Raw genomic sequence first — 26,241 nt, 5'->3', positions numbered from 1 at the left:
GGGCAGCTAAATAAAAGCCTGATTCTTTAATATGTTTTTCCCCCACATGTGGCTTCTGTAGTTTTTGCAACTCATTCAATTTCTCACCCTGACACTTGGTCTGCTGCTTCCACCCACCCACCACCGAATCCTTTCTTCCGTGCAGGTGTCCGTGTGTGTCCTCGTCGTCGTGCCTGCGCCTGCTGCAGTGCAGCCCCAGCCCCAGCAACCACGCTTTCCTCCGCGATGGCGACCGTGCCACCACATGCAGGCGAACAGAGGAAGACGGACGCACCGCACGCATGTGCAGCGCAACTCGGCATGCCAGACGAGACACGCATGTGTGCGTCACTGACTAGAGACCCTCTGGCTGGCAAGCCACTAGAGGGCCTCTTTCTGGTTGTTCCAGACTAAGCGAGCGACGGAGTGAGCGAGCCTCAGCCAAGGGCAGGCGCAGTGAGCAGCATGAAAGGTGCCCACCGCCAAGCCAGGCCACTGACTGGCCACCAGCAAAGCAATGGGGGGGGGCGTGGGCGATGCAGAAGGGACCGCTCGTGGGGGAGGGGGCGCCGATGCGCTCCCTTGACTGCTGCAGTGCTGCTGCACTGAGCAGGAGAAATTTGTATTAAAATAATAATTTTTTTTAAAAAATGGTCATGGCGGCACCCCCCATGTGACCCAAAAAGATGGAGCCCGGGGCACATGCCCCCCCTGCCCCCCCTATAGTTACGCCTCTGCGCGGCAACACACGATCCGAAAGCCCAGGTTAGCAGAGCACTTAGGGGAGGGTAACGTTAGTGGGTTACTCGCTGGTAAACCACCAGGCTCACCTGCGAGCCCGTTCATTCATATGCAACCATGGTGGACTCTGCTTAGCTAAAGAAACAAGTCATGCTTCTTACCACAAGATCAGCTCTCCTCCTCTTTTCTGGGTAGGAAAAGCTACCCAGGTTTCCCTCCTACCTTCCTTCTACACAGTCATTTCTACCCAGGTTTCCCTCCTACTTGCACACAACCAAGAATTGGGGACACACACCACTGCCAACCCCGGATAGAACACAGTTTTTGATTGTGTGAATGACCTCACTGTATGCATGAACCATTGCATGCAGTGAACCATTGCATGCAGCTGGAACTTTGTTTACTATTGTTGCCAGTATGTTAGCCCAAAAAGCATAGCCAAAGCATCTGGCTGCCAGTGCTTTTGTGCAGTTCTGAAATAGAACACTATTTCTTCTGCAGGATTTCACACGTCCCCAAACCATGCGTACATATCACTCCTTTAGATCTTGCCCATAGAGTTTAAGCTACCATCGAAAGCTGTCAACATCCTCCTCTCCCTCACCCTACACCCACATCCTTTTCCAATAAGGTCATTGTGCGGCAGAAACCATTTCTGTATAAATATAGAGCTTGTCTATCAACACCTTCTAACCACTGTGGCCTAGTGCCTTTCTAGCTGCCCAGCAGAAATATATGATTCATTTGTTCCATAGCAAAGAAGGACAATGTTGTTCATCTTAAGCAAAGAAGGACAATGTTGTTCATCCTAATTACTTATATAGTAATTTATTATTTAGTTGATATACTGGCAACGTAATATGCATAATGGATCCACACCAAATTCTTCTTTCCAGACCTTTTTAACTGAGTAAATTAAAAGAATATTAAAAATTGCAAATAAGGTACAGATGTTTTGACGTACAGACGCCAGCCTCAGTGTTCCATGGAAGTGTGAGACATGGAACACTGAGGCTGACGTCTGTACGTTGAAACATCTGTTTCTTATTTGCAGTTTTTAATTTTCTTTTAATTTATGCAATTAAAAAGGTCTGGAGAGAAGAGTTTATTATTTGATGGTGGGGGGAGAGCACGATGATGGGGGAAGTAAATGAGTGAAATAAAAAGTTCCCTTAGGGCTGCACCTAAACTACATGGTAGAACTTCTTCAGCTTCAAACAGGTGAATTGGGAAGGGGAACATTTTCACAAAATTACCCCCACTTATTTATTGCTGTTGCCATATGGTTCTGATGACAGTGGTGACCTCACTCGCTGCTGCTAGGTACCATTTTTATTGAGTGCTTCCTGTCCATAACATACTTTCATTCCAATTTGGCTACAGACATGTCATCAGCAATGTGACATTGTTATGGACAGCGTTCAGTTTATTGCAGGTGTTTGATCCAGAAGGGACAGTGGGGCCTGTGTAGAGCCATTTCATGCAGCCTTGGCATGTTATTCTGTTTGAAGAATAACATGAAGCCAGATTAGCAATAGCCCTAGCAATAGCACTTACATTTATATACCGCTCTATAGCTGGAAGCTCTCTAAGCGGTTTACAATGATTTAGCATATTGCCCCCAACATTCTGGGTACTCAATTTACCGACCTCGGAAGGATGGAAGGCTGAGTCAACCTTGAGCCCCTGGTCAGGATCGATCTTATAACCTTCTGGTTACAGGGTGGCAGTTTTACCACTGCGCCACCAGGGGCTCTTGCCTCACCCTCAGATTAGGGTGAGGCAAGAGGATACAAGAGGAAAAGGGGGTCACTGCAAGAAGACTGGGCTCCTAAACTGATGCTGCCAGCTTTGAAAACTGTTGGAAATGAAGGACTATGCGCTGTCTCTTGTCTCAATGAGGACAGACTAGTGAGTCAGAGGGCTAGAGGGTCAAGACATTGGTCATCCCTTCTCTACTACTCTGACACTATCCCTTTGATATGTAGATTGCTAATCTCAGGGACTTCCTGCCTGCCACTTCCTCTTCCCTTCTTCTTCCCTTCCTTCTCCCTTGCAACATGCAAGCTCCTCTCTCCCTGGTCCTGCACACCCCATGTGTGCAGAGATGCAGAATCCATCTGCATCCAGCTAGACAGATAGATTAGAGATCCTATCTCTTCACTTTCCTATCTAGAATGGAGTTCTCTAATAAATACTCCTTATATTGATTTGAAACTATGAACTGGCTCCAAGTTATTTTACTCTCAACATACACACATGCCTAACCAAATTCCACTGTGTTGTGTCTCTGTGCACTCTGCTATAATGAAAAAGGGTTTCTCTTACCAGAGAGAATTCCCAATAAAAACAGCCATATTTTTGTGTGTGGAAAGAAATCTGAACCTATCCTCCCTGAACAGGTGATAAACATTGTGAAAGCTGAACACAGCAGACATCTGACTGCTGAGATCATAAGCATGTATGCACACGTGAGGTAAAGAGAGACAAAGAGAGTTTGATGAAGTTTAGAGAGTTTGACAAAGGTGCCAATTAGGGTAGAGCAGTGTTTCTCAACCACCGGTCCGTGGACCGGGATCGGTCCGCGAGGCGTTGGGTACTGGTCCATGAGGCATCACTAATAAAAATCACCCCCTAAAAAAATTTCGGGCCTGCAGGGACTCTCAGGAGCTCATTTCCTCAAAACGAACATATTCCAGCAGTGAAGGATGCCTGGAAATGATCTCCAGAGAGCTGCCTGAAATTGTTTTTTGGGGGGTGCTTGGGGATGGCGGCAAGGGGGGCGGCCCCCTTATTAACTGCTGGTCTGGGAAACTGCGCACAAATAATGTACCGAGGTATGGTGACCAGAACTACAGGTAGTACTCCAAATGTGGCCACACCATAGTTTTGTATAAGGGCAATATAATATTAGCAGCTTTATTTTCAACCTTAATTATTCCAAGCAAGGTATTGGCCTTTTTCACTGCTGACATTGACATTCTAGTCAACTCTTTCAATGAGCTGTCCACCATGACCCCAAGAACCCCCTCCTGGTCAGACAGGTCACACCCCATCAGTGTATATGTGAAGGGGGGGCAATGTGCATCTCTTTACACTTGCTAACACTGAATCACATTTTGCCATTTTGTCACCCACTCCCCCAGTTTGGAGACAGACTTTCGGAGCTCTTCACAATCTTTTCTGGATTAGAATCTCGTGAGAATGTTGGTGGGAGGGCTCAAAAAAACTGACTTGGATGGATTTGCATGACATGGCCATTGGGAGCATGTTCTCCCAGTTCTGGATATCTCCCCCATATTTCCCCACCTTTCTTACTTGCCGGCCGTTGTGTGAAGCCACTCACTAACACCCGAAACATTATTATATGGATCTAAAAAGAAAACTTTGAAAGCATTTTACATTCCAATTACATAACATCTGAATTCTAGAATCTTGCCAAATATCAAATTTGTGTGGGATTTTACACTTTGATCTTGATGCCGTTTGCATCCCACCTGTCAATTGAGAAGCTGAGAACAGCTTCTCTAATAGAAGTTATAATCATAGAAGTTGTTCTCTAAAGCAGATTTCTCAGCTCTCTTCCATTGGGGGATACATCAAAACAGTATAAATTTATCTTTTTGAAGCTGGTTTAAATTGGGCATTTGAGTGTACATTTTGACTTATTGTTTCTATATGGAGGCTAGGTAGATTAGAAATGTGACTAGATAAGTAATTAAAGCCCGACACACAGCTAGGGAGATTGATGTAGGTGGGAGTACTAGCATTTCCTTCCTATGGATTGCGTTGGTCACCTAGGTTCACACACAGCTCACTAACAGTAGCAGATTTCCCCTTATTGCAAAGAGTCTAGTGAACCTATCTGCTGCTTCCAGAATGGCTGGGGAAATAGTTTATGCAGACCTCATCATCCCTTCTGAACCTCACTCCTCAAGGCTGATCCATCCACCTCAGCAGCTCAGTAAGTGAGCTTTAGCATTTTTTTTTCCAGAACAGTTTTTATTTTCTTTTTTAGAAATAGTTCCTATTATATGAGCATGTGGCCAAAAGGCAAAAATATGTCGCCCCCATTAATATGACCTGTTAAGATTCTTTCAGATTCAGTGTCTCTGTGCCAGTTGTTCTACTGGGAGAATTAAATATATCTGAGGAAATGCTCTAGCAAGCATAAAATCTTCTACCCTAGATCTTAATTTGAGGCTCATCCAGCAGAAATTTATATTCCATATCTATTGGGCACTTGTACACTGTAAAAGCTCTCTTTTGGCAAGACATGACTGACTGCATCAACCTAGTTTTGAATTCCAGTTTTAAATTTCATGACAGAACAATCCTTCTTGGTTATTTAGCACATGGCTGGAATTGGAACCTCTCCTGGGGTAGCAGATCATGGCTCTCTTGTGCACTACTTGACACCAAACATATTATTTTACAGTATTGGAAAGATCGTTTCAGCCCCGCAGTTTATGGGTAGAAGACCCCTCTAAACTGGCAACTTTTGAACTGACAACTTACCATCACATGCTGAAAGGGGAATCCCATACCAGGATCTGGAAGGACTGTTTAGACTTATTTGCATAACTTCCTCTGTTTATTTCAAATCAATAACTGTGTGTTAACCCCTTCATCCTCCATTCCCCCCCCCTTTTTGTTTGTTTCTGTGTGTGTTTTTCTCCTATCCCCACCTTTTTTTTTGGTAATTATAACATGGTGGGGGGAGATTGTCATAACATTGTTATAACATGGTGGGGGGAGAATAAAGCTATTAATTAGATATATATAGATATTTGGGGAAAATATTCTGTATACAGACATTGAATGATATGTAAGCTGTGCAATCTCATAGTTGTGTGTTACTTTCAAGGGATAGAAGGAAGGATCAGTGCTAGGATGGGGTGTCTATGGGTGCAGTTGTGTAAACATTAATTTGATGGTTAGGTCACAGGGATGGGGAATGGGCGAAATGAGTGAAAGTCCAGTTATTGCACTAGAGTGACCCAACTTGTAACGGGACCAAATTATTCCAGTAGGCTCTGTACCAAATTTGAGTACTTTCTTACTGAGACATCTGCAGTTCTATATTCAATGATAAAAATTCAGTCTGATTCTGTGGATATTCCTCTAGCATGATTTTGATTTACAGAAATCCAAATGTTGATGTCAAAACCTAGAGAGTAAGCAAACAGCAACTGTGTGGCTCAGTAATTAACCACTAGGCTTTAAAAATGTTAATGCATTGCCTGAGTCTGCTTTAAATCCACTGAGGATCAAGTGGTGGGTGGGTTTTGGTGACTATTTGGTGTACATGTACAAGTGAATGTCTGGTGCTGGTAATGTAATATAGAAAACTCTCTTGGTTTCCCCAAAATTCTAATCACTTCAGTGTTCCATAGCCTGAAATCACTTGTAGGGAGGCAGACGCTAAGCTTTTCTTACACACATCTTTCAATTTCATATCAATTATTATGACTTGTATATAAATGATCACTCTTCACAGATGCTTCCCAGTGTCCCTCTTGGCACCGGATCACTCTATGGGCGGGATGTATTGGGATTGTCATTCTGGTGGCAGCAGTAATAGCCATGGGTGAGTAATAGAGGATTCTATATTTTTAAGCACTTTTAAAATATGGTTCCATGAAATGAAGTCCTGATTTGTTTGCTGGGTTGTTGTTTTTTTCTTTTGTAACGTTTTATTAAACCCATCCTCAAGCAAATTGTTTTAATTACAAAATGAAAACTATTCTTCTTGTGACTATTGTTTTAAAACATTCATTAACTTTTTTTTGGTTTTTATTCTATGTTTCAATATAACACTTTTTTAAAAAGCTTTCTGATTATCAATGTGCATTTTTGTGTCTTTTTTTTTGTAGTTGTTTGGTTTGCATAAATATATTTTAACATGAAAAGTGGAGTATATTGTAATATAGAGGGCTGGAAAGATCCAGAGGAACCTGAATCATATAGGCTGATTCTTAACATGAAAGATATTTGCTACATAAATAGATAATTCACTGAATGGAATTTTGGGAGATTATATACACAATATGGAATTTGTTAAAGGAAGAGAGTGTTTATAGACTATTAGAAAGCAAATCTCTTCAATCTCTCTGGGAAATAAGAATATAAGAACATAAGAACAACCCTGCTGGATCCTCCCTTGGCACTATCTAATCCAGCCTCCTGTATCACACAGTGGCCCACCAAATTCCTCTGGGAAGTCCACAGGCAAGAGCTGAGGGTATGCCCACTCTCCTACTGTTGCTCCCCTGAAACTGGTATTTAGAATCATCTTGTCTCTTAGGCTGGAGGTGGCCTATAGCCCTCAAACTAGTAGCCATTGATAGAGTTGTCCTCCATGAATTTATCTAAGTCCTTCTTAAAGCCACCAAAGCTGGTCGCTGTCACTAGGGATGTGCGAAACGTTTCGGATACAAAACGTTATGTACCCAAAACAGCCTGTTTCAGGTGTTTTGTAGACAAAACAAAACACCCATTTTCCAGATCCAAAAGTTTTGTATACAAAACAAAACGTCCCTGTTTTGGCTACAAAACGTTATGTTGTTTCGGACCTCCATTTTGTGGTGATCTCTGAGTCAGTCTCCATTTTGTGTTTGACATCTCTTTGAATTTCCCACCCTTCCAGCCTTCTGATCGGTGACCTAAATCATGGGCTGACCTGCTGACAATTCCCTCCTTGTTCCTCATTGGCTCTTTTGCTTCTTGCCACTCTTTACTGACCCCACATTGGCCAGGGGAAGGATTGCTAACCCATGGGGTGCTGGGTTCTGTTGATTCTGTGGTGTTCTGAGTGTAGATTTTCTGGTAGCATATGAGAGTGGATTCTTGTTTTTCACTGAAAATCTCATATGCTACCAGAGAATCTACAATGAACACCTCAGAAACAACAAAACCCAGTACCCCACAGGCTTGTGGGTATGGGGGTGGTTGGCACCCTATGTGCACTACACAACCCCTCACTCTGGGCAACCCCAGTGCCCCCCAAGTGGAATTATGGGGCTGCTGAAACCTAAACCTCCATTATTCCCTATGGGAGAAATCTTAGACACGGAAACTTCATCAAATCACAAAAGATCAGCCCTTTGCCCAATTTCTTTGAAATAATTCTGGAAGTTTCCTTGCCCCCATTGGGCACTACCACCCACCGCACTCTGCTCTGGGTCATCCCTTTCCCCTTGATTTGAAGTGATACATTTGCTGGAAGTGATACATTTGCTCCATTATTCCCTATGGGAAAATTCTTAAAGATGTGTAAACTTAAAAAATTCACAAAAAATCAGCCCTTTGCCTAATTCCTTTGAAATTTGGCTGCTAGCTTCCACCCATTGGACACTACCACCACCACCCACTCTTTTTGCCCTGAGACCCTTTTTTAAAAATCCAGATAGATTCAGATTCAGAAAATTTGGCTACAAAACAAAACAGGGCTGATTCGGATTCAGAAAATTTGGGTACAAAACAAAACAGGGGTGTTTCGATTCGGATACAAATTGAAACAAGAAAATTCCAAAATGCACACCCCTAGCTGTCACCATATCTTGTAGCAGAGAATTCCATAGGTTAATTATGTGTTGTGTGAAAAAGTACTTCCTTTTGTCAGTCCTCAGTTGCTTGGCAATCAGTTTCATGGGATGATCTATAATTCTAGTGTTGTGAGCGAGGGAGAAAAATTTCTCTCTATCAACTTTCTCCACACCATGCATGATTTATTGACCTCTATCATGTCTCCACTCAGTCGTCTTTTTCTAAACTAAAAAGTCCCAGATGCTGTAGCCTTGCCTCATAAGGAAGGTGCTCTAGGCCCCTTGTCATCTTGGTTTATTTGCTTATATTTCTTGGCAATCAGTTTCATGGGATGACCTCTAGTTCTAGTATTCTGTGAGAGGGAGAAAAATTTCTATGTGTTGACTCTCTCCACACCATGCATAATTTTATAGACCTCTATCATTCTATGATAGGCTTCTATCATTTCTCAGTAGTCTTTTTTAGGGGTGTGCACGGAACCACCAAACTGCGGTCCGGCACTGGGGTGGGGGGTTGCTTTAAGAGCGGGGGGAGGGTTTACTTACCCCTCCCGCCGCTTTCCCACTCTGGCGCCCATAATTTTAGTAGTAATTGGGGCGGCAGGATACCTCCCTGCCACCCCTTCCCCGCTTTCACTATGAAAAGCTCCCACACTGTGCGCGCGCTTCACATCTCTGTGACATGCACGCGGGTGTAGAGGACTCCTGGGAGCTTTTCATAGCGAAAGCGGGGAAAGGGTGGCAGGGAGGTAACCTGTGTTGTGAACTATACCTGGTTTCGCACTCTGTACATGCTCAGAGGGAAAGAGGGAAAGTCACATCATACACAAACTGAATTGGTTCTTGGAGATGGTGACCATGTAGGATCTGGGTGTGCATACAGAGATAGAGAGAGACACACTCAGAAAGTTCAATGGGCTTTATTATAAAAAGTTGCTCATCAGGATAAAATAATCCACATTAAAAACATGTTTCCGATTCAAGGTGTAGTGTAATGTGTCTAACTAACATATGTGTGTGCAATCAGTAATTACAGATATCTAATAATCTAACAAATCCTAAATAAAACATTTAGAGAGAAGCAGAGAAAGAAGGAGGAGGAAGGTGGGGGTGGGCTCAGGAAGGGTGTAACAGTGATTAGTAAGGAGGAGGAAAGTAGGGATCCAAGGCTTGTGGGGTGGCATATTACCAGGATCAGAGGCTTGAGAACGGTGGAGCTTTCAGCTGAAGGAGAGTAGCTTTTGGCTAGAGACAGGAGCTTTTAGATCAAGCATGGAGTTTGCTGAGAGCACAGCTGAGAGTCAGAGCACCATGTCTGGGGAAGTCTTGACTTCTCACTTCGCAGCAGAAGTCACAAATAAGTCCCTTCTCCCATGGAAAGAGTTCCTGCCTCTAGCCCCTCGGCTTGGGTGGCAAACCCTTGGATTACTCATGAGCAAGTCTTGCTTGTAGGCACAAGATTGCTTGTAGGCCCCCCGCCTGCCATGTCCAGAGACTCCTTCTTATAGTGGTTCCATCCTTTGATGTTCATTTGAGTCTTCTGGATCACAAAAGGCGTCTATTCCTGCTATCCTCTGAATATTGTCTTTTAATTACCAAAATTAGCTCAGGATATTTGGTCAGTCCAGGATAAACAGAGGTCTCTCCGGTTAACAGAGTATTGTTGTATTGTCATTCCCCAAAACAAATCTACATCTTCTCCTGCCTTGTCCCAAGAATGTTAAAAGTCAGGAGTTAGTGAAAGAATTAGTTCTATTTGTGTGAGACAGCAATTAAATTACTTCTTGTGTACCTCTATCTAGTGTGTAATTATAACAAAAGAATATATAAAGTAACATCAAAAGGGGTACATGTGTGAGGCAAGTTAATAAGCACATTTGACTAAGGCAGAAGCATCCTGTCAGTGAGGTAAGGGGATTACTGGACAGCAGGTTAATTTCAGCAGTGTGAGACTGGTAATTAAGCCTGACCCATTGTGTCTCTTGTGAGCTCCACAAACACTGATAAACAATGCTAGATTACCCCTGCCTCTACAATTCATTTATCAGGCACTACCCAGGCAGATCTGGGTGTCAATTCACCCTCAAGTTCAGGCATTTAATTGAGCTCTTAATATAAAATGAAATCAGACACAGGCCTGGATTCCATATACTTCTGGGTTGGTACCTCTGGGTTGGATGTTGGGGTCAAAGGGGGGGTCCCCAACATCTGCTGCCCCAATTACTACTAAAATTACGGGTGCCAGCGCAGGAGAGCGGCGGGAGGGGTAAGTAAACCCTCCCCCGCTCTTAAAGCAACCCCCCCACCCGAACCGAACCACCCAGGTCCGGACCGGTCTGGACCAGTCCGGAGGCCTTTAGAATGGTCTCCGGACCAGTCCGGGCTCATCCCTAGTCTTTTTTTATAAACTAAAAAACCTCAGGTGCTGCAGCCTTATTGTAGGGATTTTCCCTTAGACATTGTATCTGTTGTTTTTATAGGGCATACTTCTTTAATTTGAATGTTCAGTTCAGTTTATTACAATCTTTGATCAGATAATGTGACTGTGTCTGGGCTCGGGGGCGGAGTCACTGTATTTGTCTCCTCCTTACTTGCTGTCCTGAATCCAAACTGAGAGGTCCTAATTCCTCTGCATAAGAGACTGTTAATCTGTTTATTGTTTTCTTAGACTATGAGGCAAGTCTTATGTGCAGAGAGACCCGCTGGACGGGGTTCTGCAGGGAGACCGGGCTTAGCCCGCTCTCCCTGCAGACAATCAAGGCAGCAGCCCGGGCAGCCAAATTGGCCACCCACATGACTGCCGGCCTGGCTCTGTCACAGAGCCGGAGGGGCTGCAGGGATTGGGGGCTGCGCAACCCCCAGAATTTCCAGGATGCCCCGCGCAAGTGCTCAGGGCATCCTGGAGAGACACCTGAGCCCAGGAGGCTGTTTGCAGCCTCCTGGCCGGGGGTCTCCTCATATATTGCCACGGAGCGGAGCTGTGCCACAACAATACATGATCAGGAAGCCCAGGTTAGTGGAGCGCTCACTCTGCTAACCTGGGCTAAGGGGAGGGATACCTTGGCGGGCTAGCCGCCAGGGAACCACTAGGCTCACCTGCAAGCATGCTGGTTCTCACGATGACTGGAAAGCGGGCTAGACTCCCTTAGCCAGATTTCCAGTAGTGGTGTGCACGAACCGGTCCACAGGCCATGTTGGAGGCCTGAGAACCGGTTCACATATTCCCCAGCGGTCTGACGCCAGGGGGGTGTCGCTTTAAGGGCGGGGGGGTTGTACTTACCCCTCCCACTGCTTTTCCCCCTCCGGCACTCCATTTTAAAGTAAAATCTTCGGGGCTGCAGCAGTCCTCCCTGCTGCCCCTGCCCCCTGGTTGCCTGCCAAACGCAAAAGTAATGTCCGCTCATGTGCGCGCCGTGCAGCATGTGTGACGTCAGTGGCACGCACGCGTGAGCGGCACACACATGTGCGGACGTTATTTCCACGTTTGGCAGGCAACAAGGGGGCAGGGGCGGCAGGGAGGAATGCTGCTGCCCTGAAGATTTTACTTAAAAATGGGGCGCTGGGGTGGGAGCGGTGGGAGGGGTAAATACAAACCCACCACCCTTAAAGCAACACCCACCCACCCCGCCGTCAGACCATGCCTCCGCGGTCCGTGCACATCCATACTTTCCAGTGATCGTGAGAATACCTTCAATGTTTGGTTAGTAATAAAATCAAACTCTTGTTTCTCAGTTAAACCTGCTTACATAGGAAGCTGACTTATACTGAGTCAGACCATAAGACCATCTAGCTGAGTATTGTCTTCACAGACTGGCAGCAGCTTCTCCAAGGTTACAGGCAGGAGTCTCTCTCAGCCCTATCTTGGAGATGCCAGGGAGTGAAGCTGGGACCTTCTGCATGCAAGCATGCAGGTGCTCTTCCCAGAGCAGCCCCATCCCCTGAGAGGAATATCTCACAGGGCTCACATGTAGTTGCCCATTCAAATGCAAACCAGAGTGAACCCTGCTTAGCAAGGAGACAATTCATGCTCACTACCACAAGACCAGCTTCATGTACAATTACTTATAGAGGATAAGTAATTTATCTGCAACGCTTACCTAGGGGTGTGCACAAAACTGGCTCGGACTCAATTGATCCTGGCCCAGTTCTGCAATTGAGCCAGCTCGATAGCTATACAGTGGTCCCTCGACTTACGAACTACTCGACATCCGAAGTTTTCAACTTACGAACAACAAAAATGGCTGCACGCTTACGAATTTTTCGACATCCGAACGGAAACCGTTGGCGGTTTAGATGCGGTTTCCTCGACTTACGAATTTTTAGATGCGGTTTCCTCGACTTACGAATTTTTAGATGCGGTTTCCTCGACTTACGAATTTTTCCAGACCTCCGTGGGTGCGCTTTTCGACTTACGAAATTTTCGACCTACGAACGTGCATTCGGAATGGATTAACTTCGTAAGTCGAGGGACCACTGTATTTGTAAACAAGGATTCCCCTTTACAAGTAAAGTGCTATATGCAGGGCAGGAGGGGGGAAAGGTCTCCATCTGTTCTTTTAAAACTCAAGCCGCTGTGTGGCAGGATGGCAGTAGTGGTCGCGGGGACCACAGCGCAGGTGGGAAATCCTTCCACCCTCCCACCAGCCTCCCAAATGACAGCCTGGGCTGGCTGAGAGCTGGAGAGAGGACCGAAATGGCTGCAGCCAGCCCAGGCTGTCATTTAGGAGGCCAGTGGGAGGTGAAAGGAGCCTGCCCCGCCACCTCTTCCGCTGTGACCACCCCCATGGCCACTGCCATCCCCCCCCCCACACACACAACTGCTTGATTTTTAAGGGTAAAAGAACAGATGGAGACCTTTTCCCTCCCCCACCCCCGACGTCCACCCTGCCTATAGCCCTTTACTTGTAAATGGGAATGTTTGCTGGGTTCCCCTTTACAAGTATACCGTTGAGACAGCTTGTGAGGCAGAGGCTTGGCTTGACTCACCCTCGGCCCGCTCCCCCCACTTCCCGCAGTTTGATGGCAAGCCGCCGAACTGGCTCGAGTGTGAGCCGGCTCGATTCTGAGCCAGCTTGTGCATCCCTATATTTACCCTTGTAAGGAAAGTGCTCTAGGCCCTGATCATCTTGGTTTCTCTCTTCTGCATTTTCTCCAGCTCTATTATGCCCTTTTTGAGATATGGTGAGCAGAACTGTACACAGTATTCCAAATATGGCTGCACCAAAGATTTGTATCAAGGCATTATGATATTAGCAGTTTTATTTTCAATCCCCTTTGTAATTATTCTGAGCATGGAAATATGGGCCTTTTCCACAGCTGCCACACATTTTGTCAACACTTTCAGTGAGCTGTCTACTACGACCCCAAAATCTTTCTCCTGGTCAGTCACCAACAGCGTAGACCCCATCAGTGTATATGTGAAGCTGGGGTTTTTTTTTTTGCCCCAATATGCATCTCTTTACACTTGCTAACATTGAACCACATCTGCCACTTTGTTGCCCACTCCCTCAATTTGGAGAGATCCCTTTAGAGCTCCTTGCAATCTGTTATGAATTTCACTACCCTATATAGTTTGGTGTCATCTGCAAATCTGGCCAGCTTGCTTCTTACCTCAACTTCAAGATCATTTATGAATAAAAGGAAAGGCACTGGTCCCAGTCAGGCCTGTAGCCAGCCTAAAGGTTTTGGTGGGAAATCACAGAAGTAAGGGTGGGCCACATTATATGGCCTTTTAAAAATAATTTGCAGCCTGGGGCAATTATACTCAAGCATAACTATATATTTAAGTATATTGGATGGCCTTTAGTAGCCATCCAGCTCATGCATGCCGTAACTGCTTCCAAAACCCATCACTTCCCACATTAATTTCCCCAACCTCAGAGATACAGAAGCAAGAAGCAATATGTAAGATGCATAGGAGTATATACAGTTAGTCTCTTGAACTCTAGCCTGTGGGATAAAGTCAACTATGGAGCTTATACGTGATGTACCAGTAGGGTTGCCAACTGTGTGGGACGTCCCGAATTTCAGTGGTGAAATGCTAATCTCATTCAGAATGAGCTTCCTCCTGCCTTAAAAAAACCAAACTTTTTTTAAAAAAAACTTTTAAAGCCGCTGCTCTGCGGTGGCAGAGCAGCGACAGCAGCAAGGGCTCCTTCTGCCTCTAAACTAGGTGAAGTTTAGTACTAGGCACTGGACAGGGCAGGCACACACGCAGCAGGCTGCTGCTCCGAGCAGGCACATTCAGAGCGCTGAAGGCCAGGCACTGCAGGCGGGGCTTGGGAGAAGGTGGCGAAGAGTCCCTACCCGGCCCACCTTCCTCCCCCAAATGAGGCGATCCGAGCTAAATGCGCCTGCCCAGAGCAGCAGCCTGCTGTGTACCTGCCTGCCTAGTGCTGAACCTTCACTTAGTTGGGAGGTGGGAGGAGCTCTCACTGCTGTCCCTGCTCCACCACCGCACAACAGCAGGAGCAGCCAGCCACCACTCTGAACCTGGTGGTGGTGACCACCACCAGGTAAGTGCACCCAGCGGCTGCCACCTGGGGGTGGGGGGCAGTGAATGCAAGTCTGCTCCAGGTGCCCTCCACCCCTGCCCCCCCTGCCCCCCTTCGGTGTCCCGATATGGCCAACACAATGTTGGCAACCCTAGCTTAGCATATCTGGTACAAGCTAAACACATCACCATGGGCATTTGAAAAAACAATACTAACAACTTGCTTTTTACTCTGTTACCTTCAAGATCTGTACACTCCACTCCACCACCACCCCCATTTCGATTTCTATCTTTTTCTATACCACCCTTCCAAAAATGACTCGGGGTGGTTTACACAGAGAAATAATAAATAAGATGGATCCCTGTCCCCAAAGAGCTCACAATCTAAAAAGAAACATAAGAGAGCCACAAGAGAATCACCACATTAAAAGGTGCCTCTTTGCCAGGTTAGCAGGGGCTTTCCTTTCCGTGCACAGAATTGTGAGCTATTCTGGGGGCAGGAAACCATATTCTTAAATGTTTTGCTGCTATGTAACTCTTTTAGAGCAGTATATAAATATAGTTTAAACAACAAGGCAAAGACAGAAGAAGAAGAGAAATACCACAGACGGGATTAAAGCCAGCAAACAATTTAGCACCCACCACCCCCACAATCAGTCACCTCACGGCAATTCAGAATCAGAAAGAAAAATACAAAAAGATTTTCTCTTTAGCAAAATTGAAAAGCTTTAAGACTAACTCAAGCCTGGGGGCAGGGGAGGAAAGGAGAGAGAGAAACAGCATGGCAAAAGTTCTGCTGGGCTGGCAGGTAAGAATGGATATTGTGGATATAGAAGCCCTATTCAAATATTACGTTCAGAACTCTATAATCTCTGTACAGTGTCCATGGGTACAATTATTCACATGTTATATTGAATGCACATTCAGCAGTACACTTCCCATCTGTATCTTGCATTTCAGCGGGCCTGTACCCAGATTTACTTTTAAAATTAACACAGGCACAGTTATTCACACAAAAACATGCCCAAATGTGCAGACAACTGTACACAGGTACAATATAATGTCTGAATAGGGCTAAGGTTTTTCTTTTTCTTTTGGAAGACTTAAAAAAATAAATTGTGGACTCCGAGTGGGTGGAATCAGGGAGACAAAAAAGAAGAGCCAAGAGGAATACTCAACTAGCATTTGGGAGAACCACCCCTGATTCTAATGTGTGTGCCACAAGTGGAAGATATATCTGACTGGGGAATTCATCCCCCAGGACTTTTACACACAGCAGGCTTTACAGTGAGTTTACTGGGAGGCTTTACTGCAACTTGGTTGTCCCAAAAAATCAATGTGAATAGTGGATTTTTTAAAACTCCGGATAAAAATTGTGCTACACTCGAACACGCAGTGAAAAACCTGAATTGTGTGTGAACTGCCCCCCGATAACTCAGAGGGGCTTTGGGGTAAGTCTGGGTCAATATATGAACGCACTCCCTTCATTCCAGAGGACATGCAGGTTAAAGGGTTTTTAAAGCCCCATGTGAAAAACATCCCACTGTTTCTACACCTGGTCTCAATGGGCAGAACCTGGCTGAGATGCTGCCCCTCCATCTACTAAGGCAGCAGCAGGAAGAACTGAGGAGGCTGACCAAAGGAGAGGAGAACTGGTCTTGTGGTAGCAAGCATGACTTAGCTAAACAGGGTCTGCCCTGGTTGCATCTGAATGGGAGACTTGATGTGTGAGCACTGTAAGATATTCCCTTGAGGGGATGGAGCCGCTCTGGGAAGAGCAGAAGGTTTCAAGTTCCCTCTCTGGCTTCTCCAAGATAGGGCTGAGAGAGATTCCTGCCTGCAGCCTTGGTGAAACTGCTGCCAGTCTGTGTAGACAATACTGAGCCAGATGGACCTATGATCTGACTCAGTATATGGCAGCTTCCTATGTTCCTAAGAGGAAGAAAGGGAGGAGGAAGAGAAGTGACTACTTCTGTCAGCATGCCATTGTCTGAGAGGTGGCACATAAGACAACCAGATGGGTCAGCAGGACTGCCAGCACTCCGTGTAAGACTGCAGAAGAAACAGACTGCCCAGCAATTGAGAGTCACAGTGACAGAACTAGTGACCCCATCACACTGATGAGGTGGCTGAAAGAGGGTGTGGGTTATCTGCAGGCTTGCCCCAGTGCAAGTGAAGCATGGAGTGGCACCCATACCACCAATGTATAAGCAATAAACCTTCTTGCTAGAGCATACTCTGCATGTGCCCCATTTGCTGCTGCATGAATACTTACCATCCTCCTGAGCTTTTTGATGTGGAACTACATCCAGAGAGGTAGACCCCAAAACTTCTTTATATCTTCAAAATCCATAAGAAGGTGACCAGATATAAAGTAGAACGGGGCCCCTGTAGCTTTACAATTTGTGTGCAAGAAGGGAATCTGGGCTGGTGCAGCTTCTCTCATCTCTGCATGACAAACTGCACCTTTGTCAAATTTCTACCTTTTTATCAAAAATAAAGGACTCACACCCTCTTTTTCCATTCCTGTGGAACTGGACCTTAACCTTTTGATGTAAGTGGCTTGATTTTTCATTACTCTCCATCTCTTGTCTTTTGGAAGGTTTGCTGTTGAAAGCTGAAACAGAAAAATCCAGGACTGATGCTGATGTTCTCTCTCTTCTACGAAGCGTACTCTGCAACCAAACCCTGGGAAACGCCTCAGGTAACATACATGCATTGTAGCTTTATTCTGCTGACTTCTTATAAACAGTTATTGGCATGGACAATGTAGCAAGTTATGCATGGGAGAGAGCTTCTCACACTGAATGCACATCTGTGCTGTTCTGAGGCACCCAATCTTCATGTGTTTGCACCTATGCATTCAAACACCAGCAGTGTATTGAAGCAGTAACTTCAGTAGCCAAGCACTTCATATTGTACTGCCCACACCGAGAACATTTTTGTGAAATCTGTAGTTTGTGTTGCATGTGTTCCATTCCAAGCCTCCAGGGGGCTCCAGTTCTCTCTCTCTCTCTCTGCTTGTTGAAACCAAGCCAGTAGGCAAGCAAAAAATGTGTCTACTTAATAAAAGCCTGGTTTCCATAGTATAGTGTTTTGAAGAACATAAGATCATAAGAACAGCCCTGCTGGATCAGGCCCAAGGCCCATCTAGTTCAGCATCCTGTTTCACACAGTGGCCCACAGTTCACTCCAGTAGTAAATCATCATCATTTCACTTATTTCACTTAACGTGCCCTGCCTACACTCTCACTATTTACTCAGTGGGGACTAAACAGAATGCAACCAATAAAGAAGTGAACTTTACTGCTGAAATGCTGTGCTTCTCTCTCTTCCAAGAAGCAAATTCTGCAAACAAAGCTCTAGGACAGGGCTGGGCAAACATTTGGCTTTCCATATACTTGCAAGAATTTGAATGGTGGGCCACCAACGCCACCTGTCACTGTCCTCTGGCAATCACAATGCCTCTGTTGTGATTACTGGCCCTATCCACCCCCAACACAGTACTTCCAGTTACTGTTGCTGGTGTCTATCTTATGTTTCTTTTTAGATTGTGAGCCCTTTTGGGGACAGGGAGCCATCTTATTTTATTTATTTATTATTTCTCTATGTAAACCACTTTGGAAACTTTTGTTAGAACGTGGTATATAAATATTTGTTGTTGTTGTTGTTGTTGCCTGGTGGTGATGGTAGCCACCACCCACTGCTGCCACTGCCGTCTCTTCTGTCACTGCTACATTTTGGCTGTGTGGCTGCTTCTGCAGCAGCCAGCTAGGGCTACTGTGATGTGTTTTAATGATGCCACCAGGCAGGCAGTTAGATGCCTAGCCACACAGGCAAATGGCAGTGGCAGCAAATGAAGAAGAGGCAGTAGCAGCGAGACAACAAGGGTGGGCGGTGATGGCCAGGTGATGTGGGCTAGGGATGTGCACAAAACCGGTTTGTCCAGTTCGGTTCGAGACAGAACTGGACTCAAACTGGACCGGGCATGTTCGGGTTTGTCACCCCAAATGAAGGGCCTGGCTCAGCTCAAATTTGAACTGGTTTGGTCCCGGTTTGGGGGTGCTATTGACGTTAATTTTTTGGATGGGGAAAGATGCTTGTGCCACCTCTGTGGGCTTCCACAGCCTCAAAAAACCTTCCGCAGGGGGTGCTGCTGCAGCCACGGGTGGTCTCCAGCAATCCCCCACCAACCTCCCTCTAGTCCATTTTGGGCCTCTCTGAGCACACAGTGGCCATTTTGGAAGCTGCCACACATGGGCCATTTGCGTGCCTGGAGTCACAAATCAGCCCTGGGGGTTCAGCTCTACCTCAAGCTGAACCGGGCCCGGTTCGGCTCAAGACTGAGCCCTCGAACCGAGCTAATTTAATGGTGAACGGTTTGAAGTTGAGCTGGTTCACACATCCCTAATGTGGGCTGGATGGCAGCCAGGCAATGCGGACCAGAGGAATAGTGCCCAAGGGTGGTAGTTTGCCCATCTCTGCCCTACCTGCTCCTCAGGTAACATCAATACATTTTAGCTGTATTCTGCCCATATAAACAGTTAGTGACAAAGAAAATGTTAACAGTCGTAAGTGTGTAAGAACTTGTTTTTGCTCCTTTACTGCATGTTTGCAGTGTGTGAGGTGTCTGACTGGGACTAGGCAAACACTACCCTGTCTGCCTCAAAAACGTTTTGGGCTTTGTAAACCTTCCCCTGCAAGTACTCAAAAAACCTCAAGAGGTTTCACAAGGAAGGTTGCAGATCCCAGATGATGGACCACACCGGATTTCTGCTGCGTATCGCTGACCTGTACATCAGGGGTTGTGATCTTGCAAGCCCCATGATCTCCAGCTGCAAATGGTGGAGGCAGGGTGGGGACTTTGACTGGAGGGAAGCTTCCAGGGAGCTGTGGCGAATTGGGGGGAGGTTTCCTGCCCTGGACCTCCCCCAAGTTCACTAAAATTCCTCCAGTAGAGCTTCTGCCAGTCTCCTATGAGACAAAAGTAACTTTAAAATCTTCCCTGCTTTGGGTGAAATCAAAACATAGCAAAAGCCTTAAAGCCTCTTAAAGAGTGTGTAAGCCAGAGCGTAGGGAACATAGGGAGGCAGAACAGAGCAAGTTCCCAGCCCAGATCAAGTTTAAAACGAACAAAATCTAGTTTCGTTAAGTAGATATAAGAAGCAGGACAATTTACAGGAAAACAAGGCAAAGGGGTTAAGATACACAAGTGAGACAGGGACCTTTCTTCCCGTCTGGTGTTAGACAGAAGGCTCAGCAGATCTTAGGTCTTAAGTTGAAGTTCAGAAAACAAAAGCTTGAATCACTGTGAATTCTGCATGCTCCTAGGAACCATGCAGCATGGTCTCAGCCAACAATGCTAAACTAACACAAAAGTAACATTCTGGAAAGAACAACCTCAAGAGCCCCTCCACAATCAACTAACTTGCAAATGTCGACTGTTTCTTTTATAGGGAAGAAGTTTGCAAATTTAGCATCTAGCAGAAGAGGGCATAGCTAGGTAGAAATTAAATTCCTTCTTCTCGGAGATGGATAAAGAACCTAGGATCTGATTAAACAATTATTTCTTATTTCAAAAGCTTAATGTCTGCCCCTCACAGTAGCATGTCCTCAAACAATAAGTACAACAATTTGTATAATGTTTGGGTATTTAATACTTTTCTGGCATGGTATTTAAATAAATCCCACTTTAAGTGGTGCAGCAGGGAAATGCTTGACTAACAAGCAGAAGGTTACCGGTTCGAATCCCCACTGGTACTATATCAGGCAGCAGCGATGTAAGAAGATGCTGAAAGGCATCATCTCATACTCTAAGGGAGGAGGCAGTGGTAAACCCCTCCTGTATTCTACCAAAAGAAAACCACAGGGCTCTGTGGGTGCCAGGAGTCGACACCGACTTGATGGCACACTTTACTTTATTTGAATAAATATAGAAACAAACAGGGGTCACCTGATTCTCCATAGGCTGGTAGGAGACAAGAAATAAACAGAGAAAGACATAGAGCCAGGCCTCATGATCAGTGAGACCCGGTTTCAGGAGCTGAGCGGGGAGAGCGGGCTAAGGAGGACGATCGGGGAGCACGATTGGGGAGGGAGCTCCGGGCAGCCGGATTGGCCGCCCACATGATTGCTGGCTCTGTGATGGAGCCAGCGGGGGCTGGGAAGCTTGGGGGCCGCGCAGCCCCCGGAAGCTCTAGTATGCCCTGTGCGAGTGCGCAGGGCATACTGGGGAGACCCCCAGAGCCAGGAGGTGCCTTTTCGCCTCCCCTCTGGGGGTCTACTCGTGAGTAGCCATGGCACGGAACCGCACCACAGCTACTTACGATTGGGAAGCCCAGGGTTGCAGAGCGCTCGCTCTGCAAACCTGAGCTTTGGGGAGTGCTACTAAAGTGGGCTAGCCGCTGGTAAACCACTGGGCTCACCTGTGAGCCCGGTGGTTTACACAATCAGGCAAAATCGGGCTAGGCTCCCCTAGCCCGATTTTGCCTGATTGTGAGAATAGCCCCATAGTTAACTCAAAGTGGCTTCTAGAATTGAGGTAAGTCCTTAAAAATGATTCTGTAGGCTGAACCAAGGCCCATTTCATGATAGGACTGTGCTTGCCTCAAATTGGAGACACTCTGATCCCAGCAGACGTGCTCAGAATTTCACACAGACACACACAGACACACACTTTGCATAATCTCCCTATCTGATCTTCTATGAACAAAGCTGCTTCAGGTTCAGAGTGAAGGTTCAGAGTGGAGCCTGGCAAGGGAAACCATGGGTCACTTTCCTCCCACCCCACACTCACACACTGCATTTCCCCAGTTCGTACCAGGGGCAGAGCCACCATTGTGCAAAAGTGTTCAAAGAACCTGGGCTGCCAATGAAATGAGCTGCCAAAACCTGCAGGGGGGCATGGCTTGGGCTCCAGAGGAGCCCCTAAAGAACTCCACATGCTTAGGCTCTGGAGAGCCCCAAGAGAGCTCTTCCCTTTCCTTTTCAGGCAGCATTTGCTGTCTGACAGCCTTTATTTCCCTTTCTCTCCCTCGCTGGAGGGAGAGAAAGGGAAATACATGCTGTCAGGCAGCAAATGCTGCCTGAAATGACAGGGAGGAAGCTCACTTGGGCTCTCTCTCTCTCTTGGGCTCCATGTGCACGGGACATTGCTAGAGAGGCCGCCGGGCAGGGCCAGACCCAGACCCAGGCCATTGTTCAGCTGGCTCCGCACCTGGTATGTACATTCAAGTTTGGATACCAGAGGTGAAGGGACCAGCAGTTTCCTGTTGCATATGACCTGGGCCACTGAGAGTGTGGTCACACTTTTATCATCAAACATGATTTGTTTTGTACTGTTCACACTGTCAAGTCACAGACGTGATATATAATCAGTGTTGGGTTTGTTGTATGCCAGTCCTCCATAAGGTCACAGCTTGTCTTTCTGTGTGCCAAATTAAACCAAAGAAACAGGCAGGTAGGCAACAAACAACATATCTGCACAATTGACTTCCAGTTACCTTCAGAATCCATAAAATGGAACTAGCAGACTCAACCGTTGACTCTGGTAGTAATGTACGCCAGCACTGCACTGTCTTCCCACAGTAGGAATGGGGCCCTGAACATTAACAACATGTTGGACTCTGCCTTCCCAGTGAGTTCTGCTTGCAAAATCTGTCCTCCACACTGGCACCACTACAGGGGAAAGTGCTACTGGCCATCAACGCAGCATAAATCCTGGAAGGAGAGTCGAGATCACTGCTCAGGAAGGAATTCTCAGCTGCTGGTGATCCAAGACAAGGAGGAGATGGTAAAGCAAACAATCCTATAGTTTATATAGTATAGTCCTAAGGAGATGTAATAGAGTACAATGGAGCATAATTACCTGAATTGCTGTCTTCTCCCACATGCACCGACCCATCTGTTGAGGTAATCTTCAGAGGCCTTCTCCATGTGCTCCTCCCTAAGAATGAAAAGATACCAAACAATGGGCCTTTTCCGTGGTGCCACACAAATCACCAAATTATGGAGCTGTATTCACTAGTTACCTTCTTTGCAAATTTGTATCTGCCAGGGGGATTCAGATAAGTACATTCAGAACTTAAATGGTAATAAGGACCCACTTGTTCTATGTTATTTTAACTGATTTTAGCAACCATTTACTCATTTTTATTATCAGTTTTTTGTTTTATTGTTCTGCTTCTTTTAATGATGTTGGCTGTTACAGGTTGAGTATCCCTTATCCAGACTGCTTGAGACCAGAAGTGTTCTGGATTTTGCCAGATTTTTGAATATTTGCTCCCTCTTGCAAGGCAGGGATAGAGGAGCCCCCTTTGCTACCTCCTGCCAGGGGAAGGCCAGTTTAAGGGCTAACATGAGGGATTCCAGGTTTTTAGAGAGGCGACTGGGAAGACACATTCGGCATGGGCACCTTCCCTTCCGGCCCCTCCCCCAAGAAAGGAGCCTTTGTGTCTTTTCCTGCCCGGGGGATCTGCAGCTCCTCCCTTGAAGAAGAGAACTCGGTGGTTACCAATGTAGGTGGGGTGCGTCGGGATCCCAGAGTCTCAAGGGGAGGTGATGCAAGAGAGGAAAGCAAGGAGTGGGGTTGGGACGATGGAACCAGGGGAGAAATTTCAAGGTTGGGCAATGAGGGGGATGAGATGTATGCAGCCTTCTGAAATAAGTAAGTTAATGAGTTTTGACTGCATGTTTAAAAGCAGCAAAATTGGGAATCTACGAGCGAGTGAGCTGATGTGTTTTGTTTTTGTTATGGCGTGGTGCCTGGATTTTGGAGCATTCCGGATTTCGGATGTCCAGATAAGGGATACTCAACCTGTACTTTATTTTTAGCCTACTTTCCTTAAGGAAAGTAAGCTTATGAGATCACCTGGCATTCTGAGTGCGTGTGTGTCCCCGTGTGTGTCCATATGTAAATGTAAAATAATAATATCAACTTCACTATGCCTGGACCAATATGAACCAAATTGGGTACAGTTGTAGGGACACATCGGGATACCTCAACAGTGTAGTTTGTAATGATATCATCCACTCTGATTCAAGATGGTGGACATGTAAATATTTATTTATTTACTTACTTATGATATTTCTATACCACCCAAAACTTGGGTGGTTTACAATTTGAAGTGCAGATGGGCTAACTTGTGAACCACCTAACCAATTTGAACCAAGTTTGCTACAGCTGTAGGGACACATTGGGACACCTCAATGGCATAGTTTGTGATGGTGACATCCACCCCAATTCAAGATGGCGGACACATGAACATTTGAGACGCAAGAGGGCTAACTTGTTAACCACCTAACCGATTTGAACCAAATTTTGTACACTTGTAGTTAATGACACATAGGGATACCTCAACAGAGTGGTTTGTGATTATGTCATTGATCCCAATTCAAAACGGCAAACGCGGCACTGTTTGATGCACTAGTGGGCTAACTTGTGAACTGCCTAACCGATTTGGACCAAATTTATTCCATTTGTAAGGATAATGAAAGGAAAGTAGGCATATTAGTTCTTACTAGGACAACTTAATTTTTAAGATTTTATTCATGTTTTATCATTTGAAATTAATGTCTTTGAAAGCCACATGCCATTTAGGGAATGCTGGGGATGGCCTGCTGCAATAAAAATGTGTTTAGTCTCTGTGTTAGAATCAGTGGGGAGGGTGCCAGGTGGAGACCAATCAGCAGGAAATTCCGAAGAGTGGGAGTCACTACAGAGAAGGCCATGAAGAGGAGAAAGGTGGTCTCTTCACCCCAAGTGCTGGCTGTTTTTTGGGATGCAACTATGTAGGGAGTAAGGCTTAAGGGTAGGACTAGGCCTCACTAGAGCAACCACTGGGAGGGAGGGCCTTCCCTAATAAGGTAAAAAGCCTGGGAAGTTCAAATCCAAGGGTCCAATCCAGAGGACTGGGCAGGGTGTTCTGGAGAAGAGAGAGCCTTGCTCGGCTGGTTCAGTCTTTCCCAGGAGGGCCCCAAGGAAGCAGTAGGCTTTGCCTACTGCTGGAATTTGGGAAGGCCACAGCCTGTGAGTTGTGAGGATCAGATTTCCCTTTACAAGCATGATGAGCTGAATCAAAAAGATTCCAAACTGGTTCACCTAGTTCAACCCTCAGACCGAACCAAGGGCCAGTTCGAATTTGTCTTGAATTTGAACCGAACCACCAGAATAAGTTCCATGCACACCCCTATCCCAAACGTGAGTCACTCTGCTTGGCCTGGATATTCCGTTTTAACTAGACTAACAGGGAAGTATTATTATTATGGGTGAGCATGAATGTCACAGACAGGGAGATTGTCGCTCTAGTGCTCAGAGTCTTTGGGATTTCCTGAAGCAGGCAGGAAAACAAATAACACAATAAAAAAAACAGTACTTTGTCATCACCCCAAATAACCACTCTTTTTATGAAACAGGAATTCATACCAGAGATTATAGAGGATAAAAGCATGTACTGGATTGGACTTGCCAGAGAAGAAATACCAGATAAGAAATGGTTGTGGATTTCAGGCTCCGAGTTTGACCAGACTCTGTGAGTTTCTTTTTCAAAGTACCTTTGCTTTTGCTTTTTTAAATCTAAGCAGAAGAAGAGCATAGAGTTTCTAGAGCTGAGATGATCTTAATTGGCAATGGAGGCATTCAGTTTTGCACAAGTTCCTATTAAGTTGCCATCATCCTCATCAAAGAAGGGAATGTTAGGACACAGGTTCAGAGACGGAAAGAGGAGGGCAAACTCGGAACTTGGGATGGGAGGACAGAGAGAAAGAGAGGAGCTGATAACTGGGCAAAGAGGCACCTTTTACCGTGGTGACTCTCTTTATTTAGCAGGGGGAGAGTAACTGGCCCTCTCCACCCCAGCACAGTACTTTCAGTGACTGTTGCTGGTGTCTATCTTATGTTTCTTTTTAGAATGTGAGCCCTTTGGGGACAGGGAGCCATCTCATTTGTTTGTTATTTCTCTATGTAAACCGCCCTGAGCCATTTTTGGAAGGGCGGTATAGAAATTGAATTAATAATAATATAATAATAATAATCTTATTGGAAGAGGAAAGAGTTCTGCTCTGCAGCCCCGAAACCTGATATGTAAATGTCCCCTCCTTTCCTTTGTAGATTCCAAGAACCAAGCCGTACTGGGAGAAATAACTGTGGAGCAATAAAGAACAGAAAAATTGTATCTGACAACTGCAATGCAGAACTGAGTGGGATTTGCCAAAGAGACTCCATCTCAATATGATCTTATTTTTGCATAATATAATTAGTTCATGGTTGTAGCTGCTATTTATTGTCATTCATTGTAATGACTCAGGTCGCTCTTGGGCTCTATCTCACTCTGGCTTTCTGGCATGCCTCAGTTGCAGTGGGAAGGCTTTGACTCACGCATTCCTACTACTACCAGATGGCCTTGCCCCATAGGATCTGGACTCTCACAAGAGAAGAGCACATGCAGGACACTCCTCTGGGGCCCCACCCTTTTGTTCTGCCCC

The 26,241-nt window shown here is 45.8% G+C and overlaps 1 protein-coding gene across 1 annotated transcript; it reads left to right on the top strand.

Annotated features, from left to right (window-relative positions):
• The first annotated feature begins 4,580 nt into the window (after window positions 1-4,580).
• On the top strand, window positions 4,581-25,991 carry LOC128347160 (killer cell lectin-like receptor subfamily B member 1B allele C). The gene is made up of 6 exons (XM_053301379.1): window positions 4,581-4,684; window positions 6,221-6,310; window positions 17,363-17,464; window positions 22,398-22,552; window positions 25,174-25,289; window positions 25,868-25,991. Exons 1-6 carry the CDS (start codon window positions 4,600-4,602, stop codon window positions 25,989-25,991), a joined length of 672 nt encoding a protein of 223 aa, XP_053157354.1. The 5' UTR covers window positions 4,581-4,599.
• The last annotated feature ends 250 nt before the right edge of the window (window positions 25,992-26,241 follow it).

Source organism: Hemicordylus capensis, chromosome 2 (genome assembly GCF_027244095.1).
Source record: "Hemicordylus capensis ecotype Gifberg chromosome 2, rHemCap1.1.pri, whole genome shotgun sequence".
In the NCBI taxonomy this organism is placed as follows: Eukaryota; Metazoa; Chordata; class Lepidosauria; order Squamata; family Cordylidae; genus Hemicordylus; species Hemicordylus capensis.
Note: the sequence above shows the minus strand (reverse complement) of the source record. Positions and strands in the feature narration are given on the sequence as shown.